The 11,429-nt window shown below is 50.1% G+C and overlaps 1 protein-coding gene across 13 annotated transcripts in view; it reads right to left on the bottom strand.

Moving 5' to 3' along the window:
* Positions 1-918: 918 nt before the first annotated feature.
* The window catches only part of ZMYND8 (zinc finger MYND-type containing 8), a 126,611-nt gene continuing 116,100 nt past the window's right edge, over positions 919-11,429 (bottom strand). For 9 of the 13 annotated variants that reach the window (XM_060030677.1, XM_069541465.1, XM_069541463.1 and 6 more), the window contains 4 exons: positions 9,766-9,923; positions 8,561-8,627; positions 4,486-4,569; positions 919-2,607 (listed from right to left, as the gene is read on the bottom strand). In XM_060030677.1, coding sequence (XP_059886660.1) covers positions 2,468-2,607; positions 4,486-4,569; positions 8,561-8,627; positions 9,766-9,923 — 449 coding nt within the window. In that variant the 3' untranslated portion in view covers positions 919-2,467. The remainder of the gene's footprint in view (positions 2,608-4,485; positions 4,570-8,560; positions 8,628-9,765; positions 9,924-11,429) is intronic. The other 4 variants (XM_069541464.1, XM_069541468.1, XM_069541466.1 and 1 more) reach the window with 1 other exon arrangement.

Below are 11,429 nucleotides of genomic sequence, written 5' to 3'. Positions count from 1 at the left end.
GCCTGGCCATCGCTGAGAGGAAGAAGCAAGGACCACGGCAGAGAGCATGGTGTCCTCCTTCTCCTCATTCCTAGACTCAGAGCCACGGGGCCCTGAAGACACTCCACCCAGACTCAAGTCAGAGGGAGAAGGCCCCGCTGCCCTGTCTGGAACCTCCAAGCCCTTCCCCTCTTACCTGGCCACGCACCAGAGCCCCGGATGCAGCTGCCTGGGTGGACTCCCACGGGGCCCCTCACGTAGCTCATGACTCACCCCCGAGGGACCTGCAGGTCTGTCTGCCATGGCCAGTGTCTGCAGACACGCTGAATATCCATTGACAGGGGGCTGTGACACATGCTGTCTCCTTCCACACGACAGGTTCCCACACCCACAAAGAGGAACAAAGAAGTTGTTGTAAGGTCCTCCCTAAACCAGTCCCACTTTGTTCCTTTCACAGCACCAGTCAGGGATGGCCTGCGGGCCAAATCCAGTCCCTGCCCTGCTTTTGTCCAGCCTTGAGGAGGGCTGAGAAGTGTTTAACATGTTTAAATGATTGGAAAAAAAAAATCTAATTTTGTGACACATGAAGATGAAATGACCAGGGTGTGCCTGGGCAGAGACAAGGCCCCACGCTGCCCACGGAACTCGTAGGAGCTCAGGCCCCCATCCTGGCCACGGAAAGGCAATTCACTCCCCTGCCACTGTTTTTCCAAGACTGACCCAGGATTTCCCTTCTGTTCTACATCTCTGTCAGTAAATTCCCAGGAACTGGACTTCCCAGGAAAGCACCACGAGGGGCCCTTATTTATAATGCGCCCGCCACCCATGGAGCTGTTGTCCCCAACCTCTCATGGCCCCGTCCCCTGTGTCTGGTCGGGCAAACGTGACACGGCCATCCTGACCAAATGGAAAACTGCATCGAGGACGACCAAGCCATTTTTCCAAAACAGTTTAATTAAAAAAAGGTGAAGAATCTGAAAAAATTGGGGGGTGGGGGAACCCAAAAGAGCATACCGTGTGAGTCCACTGGCTCAGTCACAAAGAAACACCATCATCAAAAAAGATATTTAAGTTTAATACAAATTTTATACAAAGAAAATGTGAAAAAATACTTCCATATGCTAAAAGCAATTATGCTTCACAAATAAGGCCAGCTAGGCTATTTTTTTTTTTTTTTGACAACTGCAATTCACAAATGTTCTTTCTCTCCTGTTTTCTTCTAATACTCTCTTTTTATTTCTTCTCTAATATGGGTAACTAGCTGGAAACTGTACAGTTCGCATCCTCTTATCAACAATGAAGAGAAAGGAAACGAGACTAAAATGTACAACAGAAGGTACTGGAATGATATCGTACAATTAATTTTTCTCATATACATACATCACCTTTTTGCTTTGTTCAATGCTTCTTGTTTTACACAACATACAAAATGGTACTACAGCATACGTAGTGTAACAGACAGCACGGCGGTGTCCTGCGTCTTCTCACACTGCCTTTGTTTCATGCTGACATAAAAACATAAATAATACATACATGCTTCATCCCAGACTGAAATGTCCTCCGCGTGCGTCTCGCCTTTGACTTCTCACTTCCGCAAAGCACGGCCCGTCTCCTACCAGGTGGGTGTGAGTGTCTTTAAAGGAACCACAAAGCAAAGAAAAGATCTGTTTCAGAGCTTCTGACTTGAACGCTCTCTAAGTTCTTCCCTTCTGCAACTGAGCTGAGCAGGGCTTGTTTCTAGTTGATATTCTGTAAACAAGGACATTGGTTTTTTTTTTCCCTTTTATAGGAGTAGAGTCATCATGGAAATCACATAAAATAAACGAGCTCCTCCACATGTCCTTCTGGTCCAGAGAGCTTGTCTTTTAAAGCATGATAACACAGCATTTGAAAAGGGCCAATGGTTGGATGTGACGTGCCCACGACAGCACCGAATCTGTGCCGGAAACTCCTGATCCCAATGTGCTGTGTACAGACATAAGAATGGAAACGGCTCACTTTCCCCTGGGCATCCCAGGATGAGGACCTGTGGGCCACGGTGATCCCCACGCCCTCTCCATACCACTGTGACAGGTGGGCTGGCTGACCATCCCTTCTCCAACATTCAAACATTCCTTTTGTTGTTGGGTGTGTTTCTTTTTTTTAAATTGTTTTTCCCTCTCTCTTTTTTTTTTATAAGTTAAAGTCAATACAAATATAAAAAGGGGAAGGTACTCTAGGCTCAATGACATCCACAAATTGTACATTATTTACATCTAAAGCACAGGTTTCATGTGGGTGGAACACTCCTCTGTCAAGGCTAATGCTGGACGTGACGTAGTGTGGGCTGCCCTCCGTGCCAGGTGCAAAGACCAAGTCTGAATGGTTGGAATCCTCCAGTCTGAGGGTGGCGATTCTCCTGCCTCACATTTCTTTGCTGTTTCCAGTTTTCCTGGTGTCTGGTTTTTTTTTCCTCCATGGGATGGGTGACTTGTGCCCCAACGTGTCCCTAGTCCCAGAAGGTGTCCAGCCGAGACTCTTTCGGGATGAGGCTCTTCGAACTGGTGCTGGCGTTGTGCTCAGAGCGTGCCGATCCCCGTTTCTCATCGCTGCCGCTCCAGCAACTGGACTTACTGCTCCGGGAATGGTCTGGGTTGGGGGGAAGTCAACCGGAAGGCAGGTTTTTAGCATTCCTGCCCACTTCCAGTGAATCAGAACCATCCCTGTGTGTGATCTGCACCTGCTTCCTGGTACCACCTTCCCCGCCCGACTCCACACAACACACACGGTCAAAATCCTGCCACCATTTACCGCCCTGGATTTGCGGGTCTGTGGCGTACACGGGCAGAACTTGTTTTTTTAGGATTTAACAAGAGCTGATTGGAAAAACAGGAGGGAATCATGCTCGAGAGAATCAAGGTGAGTGGGGACAGGTACTAAGTTATCGAGGAAGGTACTTCTTGTGTGGCACCTAGGACCAGGCACCCCTCCTACACGACCACACACCAAGCACCCCATGCCCTTGTGTCCTACCTTGGCCACTAAAAAAGGCACTGAAATTTGGCATTCGATCTACTTACTTCTGTTAATGGAGTTTCTTTCATCAGTGTATAGGCAACTTGAAAAACAGACTTAGAACCAAACCACCCGAAGCAGAGGAGTGAGGACCAGAATGGTTAAGCCCAGCTGGGCTTAATGGTGAAGACCCACTGGCTCCCAGTAAGGACAAGCTTAAGGGTCACTGAAGGATGCAAGAACCAGAGTAAGACCTACGGGAGCTTCAAGGACACGTGCGCCACAAGGAGCTGCATCGTGGCTGAGTAAGATACGAGGACACTGAAGGAAGAGCCAAGTGAGGTGTCCGTCCCACTGTGACGGCCCCAGCCTGCAGGCTCAGCGGGACGGCTGACTCTAAGAGACCCACCAGCACATCACTAAGACCCCATCATATCTTAGATCATTTACCCAGTTCAGACAGACTGGGACAAAACTTTTTTAACTTCTTGAGGTGGGGTGAGAATATTTGATTGAGAGAAGTCGGCTGTCAAGCTCAGAGACAGAATTGGAGTGAGGGAACAAGGGACCGTATCATCGCCTAGGGAGTGACCTTTCTGGTGATACGGCAGGCATGTACGTGGTCCTGAGGTCTGTTTCTGCAAGATAAGTAGTGAAGAGAATGATCAAAGGAGCTCCCAAGTAACATATTCATTCAGGAGAGAACTCTTCTTAGTCGCTTGCATCGGTGACCAGAAGGGGGCAATATTGTATTGTGGTGGGCAGAGGCGGGTGGGGGCAGAGGGGCGCCAGGGTGGAGCTGTCTTACGGAACCTGAATCCACCGCTTCTTAAGCGTTCTTCCCTACTCGTGATGCCTACACCGTAGTTCTCTGGAAGGTCAGTGATACAGCTGGTTATCACCACAAGGAGAAAATCCTACAACAATGCAATCAAGTCACACCGAGTCTCCCCAGCTCTGCTGAAGGCGGAGACCAGCTGGGCCACTTAGAAGAAACGGGAGCAGGGCTGAGCTCAGCACAGAAGCTGCATCCCAGAGCAAGGCTGGTCACCTGAGTAACTGCAGAGCCTGACTCCTCCCACGGACCGGACATGGGGCCGTGGCTGATTCGACCCATCACTGCAGAGGACAATGGGTGTTAGTCTAGGATCCTTTCTGGAAAGAGCGAGGATGAGGCCCCTTCAAGAAGCCAGACCGGGGACTTCCCTGACAGTCCAGTGGTTAGGACTCCACGCTTTCATTGCCAAGGGTGTGGGTTCGATCCCTGGTCGGGGAGCTAAGATCCCACAAGCTGAGCGGCGTGGCCCCAAAAAAACCTCTTTTCCTACTGGGGTTTCCGATGGCCACCAGAGGCAAAGCTAAGAAGAAACAAGGCAAAGCAAGACCCATCACTCAGGAGAACGGGAGAAGACACACCCACAAAGAAAAACACACACAGACACACACAAAACGAGCCTTCCGCGCGCCAGGAAACGTTCCCCAGCAGCTTCCGTGAGGCGGGGTCATACTTACACTTCTGGGCTGGGTAGCTGGGGTGCGGCTGGTGGTCTGTGCTGGTTGGGACAGAGGCGGGTTGCTTGTCACACCTGTTGCTAACTGAAGAGATAGCACAGGCAGCCTCAGAGTCTGGTAGAGGGCTCAGATCCGCACAACCCCAAGGCCTCGCTACTCTGCTCAGCAACAGGCTACACTGGTCTTAGCGCTGGGTGGCTGCTTTGTTGATGTCCCCATTTTCCAACTTAACGCATTCACAGGAGACTAAGGCTTTTAAAAATGCATATTAAACCATGAACAGGATCACGGGACACAGCACGGCATTACAGGTGGGAAATACGGCGTACAAGGACATAAAAGCAACTACGTAAAGCCATAAATTCGCAGAATTTTGAAGGCAAAATTCTAGGAACCACTAGCTCTGCCAAGAGCTTAATGCAGCCAGGGCGAGGGGAGGCACCAGCACCACAATTTAGGTGGAAACCTCCACCCAAGGAATCCAGATTCTTCAGGGCAAGTAATCACTCATCTACTGCCAAGGCTGATGACAGAACAGGGAAGAGAGGGCGACGGAGGTGCATGTGGTGAGAAGGATTGAGGAAGAGGCTACAGATGAGTTATCAGTGGGCCACTCCCCAGCCATGACGGAAGGACACCAACAAATAATATCTGAGATGGAAAGAGTCTAAAATGTGTGATAGGGAAAGTGTCTCAATAAAATAACTGTCCTAGTGAAGAATTTGGGGGAAATCATTGAAGGTATGATAAAGGAAACATTAAAAAGAAAAAAAAAAAACAGAAACTCCAGGGAAAAAGCAAGGCTATATACAAAGGTGGAAATGTAATTGCAGTGCACATCCGCAACAAATGGCACGACCAGAACGATGGAAACACAGATTATCCTACGTCAATTTTTTAGCCTCAACCAACAGCCGAAAGCGAGAAGACCCAACTGAAGTTACACGAGAGACGCACATGTCCTCCACCTTGGTGACGGGAGAGTCAAAGTGGGAAGATGGCAAGTCTGGATATGACAGGGGCAGGAGAGGTGAGGGAGGTGGTGGGCACCAAGAGAGGGGGCAAGAGATACCGTCCCCAGCTGACAGAACAAGAACTAAGGAGCAAGTGCTTTACTTGACCAAGGTAACCCACAGGCACATCAAACAGTGACATAGGTAGTTTGGGAGGAGGGCGAGTAGAGAGGTGATAAAAGACCCCAATTCTCATCTTTTAAAGCCAGAAGTCAACAAGCAACGTCTAGATAAAGTCCAGCAATAGAAGTATGGGGAAACACGTTATTCACAAATAAGGAGGTTAAGTGCCAGATGTACCCAAAGACAGCCATGGAGACTGAGAGCAGGAACTGTTTTTCCCAGTACAGTTTTAGTTTCTCTAACTATAGTCATCCCTTGGTGTCAGGGATCGCACAGGGGATTGGTTCCAGGACCCACCACAGATACTAAATCCCGTGGACACTTAAGTCTCACGGTCGGCCCTCCATCTCCAAATCCACGGATTCAACGAACCACAGATCCTGCAGAACCGTGCTGACTATGGGAAAAGATCCATGTATACGTGGACCCGTGCAGTTGAAACCCCTTCAAGGGTCAACTGGATATGCGTGCATTGCTTTACAATCTTAAAATGAAGAGACAAGTGAACAGGAAAGGCCCACGCCCACCTCGAGGCAGCTCCTACCCCCTACTAAACCTTCCTCCCTCCCGACTAGACCCTCATCTTAACCAGCCTAGTTCCAGAAGTCTATAAAGAGCTCAGAAACCTCAGTGTTTGTAAACCTTTGTAAAGCCCACGTTCCTCCACAAGATTCCATCTACGCTGTCAGCAAGCAGTGAGCGCTAGCAGAAACCATTAGACGTAAGAGGAATCAGAAAACCAGCCAGTCTGTCTGCTCTGCCGCCAACCATCACCCAGGGTGCTTTGGTGAGTAAACAGGGGAAAGTGAGAAGTCTGGAGCTCGCTGTCCTGACCTGGCCTCCAGTGACCTCCCGCTCGGTTCCCTTCGGCCCACACTCCAAACACGGCAGCACTGCCTGAAAATGTTTTTTCCTCCAGCTGCTGACAATGTGGGACCTTTCCCTCCCTCCCTGCTTTCCCCCATCTCATCATTAGCCTCCTCTGGACGATATTCTCCCCACTCCCCAACCCCGGCGCCAAGTCACCAGCGTCTTCCAGGCTCCTGGCTCCCTCCCTCCAACTCCCCTTTCTACCCCCTCGGACACCAGGGTGCTTCAGGTCAAGAAGGATGGGGAGGCCAGCCAACAACGGCCCGTGGGCCAAATCCAGGCCAGTGCCTGTTTTTCCAAGTACAGGTTCACGGGAGCACAGGCCCGCCCATCTCTCTGTGTGTCATCTGTGGCTACTTTCATCCGACAACGGCAGTCGAGCAGTTCTGACAGAAACTGTGTGGCCCTCGAAGCTTAAAATATTTACTCTCTAGGGCTTCCCTGGTGGGGTAGTGGTTGAGAGTCTGCCTGCCGATGCAGGGGACATGGGTTCGTGACCCGGTCTGGGAAGATCCCACATGCCACGGAGCGGCTGGGCCCGTGAGCCATGGCCACTGTGCCTGCGTGTCCGGAGCCTGCGCTCCGCAACGGGAGAGGCCACGGGAGTGAGAGGCCCGCGTACCGCAAAAAAAAAAAAAAAAAAAATTTACTCTCTGGTCCTTTACAGAAAGTCTGCCAACCCCTGGGCGAGGTAACATCTCATCCACCTCGGAACTGAGGTACGATGCATCTCCCAACCACCTTCCTGCACGCACGCTTCCCTGTCCCAACAGATTCCATACTCCCAGGGCATCACTCATCTTCCCAAGGCCCGTTAATCTTCCCACATAGATCGTACCACTTTGCTGCTCCAAAACCTCAACAGCACCCCCTGTCTGCAGCAGTATTTCCACCTTGAGCCCTTCTCACTCCCCCTTTGCAATTGTGACACGTCCACTCAGTTCGTGCTGTTATTTTAAACTCATTTTCAACTTAAGTCAAACAGAAACTCTTATATCATCACCAAAAAGCAGGAAAGCAATAATACCTGCCATACATAGATCAACATAATGAAAACCAAACTGTAGTAGAAAGTTCTAGGTGGGCGCCACGCTGCTGAAGTTAAAAAGACAGATATCAAAAAAAAAAAAAGAAGAAGAAATCAAAGGGATGAAGAAGATACCTCAGCACCAAACTGAACTTGTTCTCAGAGATGTAACCAGAGGACTGAAGGAGGAGTGAGAAGTGAGTTTTTTCAACAGGTGGTTCAATCGTATTTAATGCCAAGTTCGTGAAGTCAGATCGTGTCATTCCCCCTGGTGCACCCCGAACCTGAACTCCACTTTCCAGCCCTTCAGGAAACTTTCTCCAGCCACCCTAACAAAGGACATCCCTTCTTCCTCTATGCACTAAAAGAAAATGTTTGGTTTTCAGTTGAAGAGAAGGACCCGGCAGAGAGAAAGATCCTAGAGCTGAAGGACCTTGAATTAAGCAGAACTGTCCTCACTGAAGACACCTTCTTTGAACCCTTCTGGAATGCCCTCAAACCGGTTTAGGAGGGTGCAGGGGAAAGACCCTTTGGGCTAGAAAAGAGGACAGCTCAAACTGCACAGAAGGGGAAAACCAAAAGTCAGTGTCAGAAAATCCCCCAGAACAGCCTACCAGGTTATCCCTCAAGTAGAAAGAGTTTTACAGAAAGATCATCTACCTAAAAATTTTCTTTTTTCCTCCGAATGCTCAAGTACCCTCATCCACTAAATGCGGGCATTGGGACCTCGGGGATAGTTTCACAGTTTCATTTCCTGTGGTCATTTCTCTGAGGGCAGAAGAACTGCCCAACCCAAATGCATCTTCCACGCCACCCCAGGTCAGCAACGGAACCCTAGGTCTTTGATGTGGTACCCCAAGAAATCAAACAAGTACAGGTAAATCCTGATCCGCTGACCCGCCCAGGGCACCCCCAAGGACCCCCAAGGACCCCCAGTTTGAAAATCACAGCCCTATACCCTTCAGCTTCTCCCTGGGGACATGGCTCCCCTCTGCCCGTGTGGACCGTGAGAGCACCATTCGCCCACCAGGGGGCAACATACCAGAGCCTTGGTTGGAGCCTAAGAGAATGGAGGAGGGCGTCTCCCTGGAGCCAGAAAGGTCGAGGGTCTAGAAATACAAAAAGAGAGACATGGAGGCAAGGCACTGGGGCCAATGCAGCCCCCCCAGGGAAGCCCAGGGATCCATGGGGGCACTCATCACGGCCCCTACAGCACCCTCGTGCCCTCTGCCTGGCGTGCTCAGGCGGGAGAGGCCAGGTCAGCAGGGGGGCCCTGCACCTGGGCCCTTTTCTGCTCTACCTCCCCAAAACACAGCACTGGGGGCTCCTCACTCAACTCTAGAGCTGTGGCTTCAAGAACACTGGTCCTCAGCTCCCCTCTCTGACCTAACGCCCACCCCAGATTTCTGCCACATCCCAAAAGGAAGCACAGCCGTCCCTCGGTACCCAAAGCGGGATGGTTCCAGGAGTCCCCGAGGGTACCAACATCTGGGGATGTTCCAGCTCCTTACACACAAAAAAGGCCTCGTATGGTGAATACAGCGGGCCCCCTGTATCCGAGGATATCGAATACGTGGATTCAACCAAACATGGATGGAATTTCGGTTGGTTGCGAGAAACCCACGGATACGGAGGGCTGACTGCATATTACATCAAATTATATCAGTTCACTTTTCTTTCACCTTAACCTCTTACTAGGCAATAATATCAATGAAATCAAAGGGTTTTAACTGCTGGGATGACTTGCTTTTTTCCTAATAGACAGGAAATAAATACATAATGACTACAAATGTAAAAAAATGACCAAGGCGCCACCTAAAATAACGTTTGCGTGCAATTACATATACCACACACTGGGCAAGTAGGAGGTGGAACCTGTGTGTCCAGGAGAGCAGCCACCAGCCTCCTGCGACTACCTGTATTGAAATTCATTATAATTCAATAAGATTTAAAATCCAGGTCCTCAGTCACACTAGCCACGGTTCAATCGCTCAACAGCTACACGCGGCTAGTGGCTCCCACACTGGGCAGAGCAGATACAGAACATTCCCATCATCTCAGAAGGTTTTGTGGACAACGCCGCCCTACACATGCACCTTGTGAAAGGAGCCCTGCTAAGACTGTCACCCCCATCTGCAGCCTGAAGACAGACAAACCTCCCTACAGCACAGGACTCGCCGGGGTGGCGGGCATGGGGGCGGGTCTGAGACTCTGCATGGCCCAAAGGCATGTGGGAAGGAGACTCACCGAGCCACTGTCCTTGCTTTTCTCGGCTGGCGCCTCCTTCTCTTTCGAGCTGCTGGTTTCCGGGGGGGCTGCCTGCGTGTTGGAGGAGGTCCCCTGGGATGACTTGTTTAGTGTTTCTGTGTTCACCTCGGCGTCTGCTTCCTGCTGAGGCGCGGTCGCTGAGGGGAGAAGGGGACAGAAGCCAAGTATAAGCCAAGCGTGACGGCTCCCGGGCCCACGGGGAAGCCCGTCCTGCGCAAACCAACACCTGTGAGAGACGCAGCTGCCACCCAGGCCCACTCAGGGCACAAGCACAGGCCCAGGGTGGCTGGACCAAAGCTTTCCAGACGCGGGAATTCCAGACTGTGCGTGAAAATATGTTCATTTCTAAGAGTCTGTGATTCAAGTTTCATTAAATCATTCTGGAGAGAAAGAATGTTCGTGAAACAAACACCCTGTAAACTGCTGTTCCAATTACTCATTTCATCATTTCTAATTTTAGACCAGTTTTCATCCCATGTTTTACCCTATAACAGCAGAGCTGAGCGCTTCTGACAGACCACCCAGGCCACAAATCCTGAAATATTTACTCTCTGGACCTTCATTAAAAAAAGCTTACCAACTCCTGCTCCAGAGCTTCTCAAATTTGGGTCATGCGTGTATCACCTTTGAAAAACTTGTCAATCTGCAGATATAGTCCCTTATCATATTATTTATGTTACTTGTATTTAACTTATTTACTTTATTTATTTTTGGGTGTGTTGGGTCTTCGCTGCTGCACGCAGGCTTTTCTCTAGTTGCAGCGAGTGGAGGCTACTCCTAGTTGCAGTGTGCGGGCTTCTCGTTGCAGTGGCCTCTCTCGTTGTGGAGCACAGGCTCCAGGCGCGTGGGTGCCAGCAGCTGTGGCTCGTGGGCTCTAGAGCGCAGGCTCAGTAGTTGTGGCGCATGGGCTTAGTTGCTCTGCAGCATGTGGGATCTTCCCGGACCAGGGCTCAAACCCGTGTCCCCTGCATTGGCAGGCGGATTCTTAACCACTGTGCCACCAGGGAAGCCCTGTTATCTGTATTTAAATAAATTATTTGAAATGGAGACTTTTATTTCTAAGCATAGAAATCTAACATTAACCATAAATAAATGCTAATTGTAAAATAATCACTAATAAATACTATTAATAAATTCTAACTAGACAGTGTTTCCTGCTGGAGTCTCCTAGCCTGGCATCTGCTTGCTCTGTATTAGAAAGAGATTTCAGGGGACTTCCCTGAAGTCCCCACAGTGCGCCACAACGACTGAGCCTGCGCTCTAGAGCCCGCGAGCCACAACTACTGAAGCCTGCTAGCCACAACTACTGAAGCCTGCGTGCGTGCCCAGAGCCCGTGCTCTGCAACAAGAGAAGCCACCGCAATGAGAAGCCCTCGCACTGCAATGAAGAGTAGCCCCTGCTCACCACAACTAGAGAAAGCCCACGCGCAGCAACGAAGACCCAACACAGCCAAGAATAAAATAAATAAATAAATTTATAGAAAGAGATTTCAAAGACTGATTAGTTCCAAACCAACACTTTTTCCTTCACATGAGCACTGGGATCCCTTATTTAACACTATGAGTCCAGGATGGGCTCCATTGTAGGGGGCTCTCCTGTGCATTTTGCAGGGTGTGTAGCAGTATCCCTGGCCCCTGCCCTC

Source organism: Delphinus delphis, chromosome 15 (genome assembly GCF_949987515.2).
Source record: "Delphinus delphis chromosome 15, mDelDel1.2, whole genome shotgun sequence".
NCBI lineage: Eukaryota > Metazoa > Chordata > Mammalia > Artiodactyla > Delphinidae > Delphinus > Delphinus delphis.
This window is presented reverse-complemented; position numbering and strand designations above follow the sequence as displayed.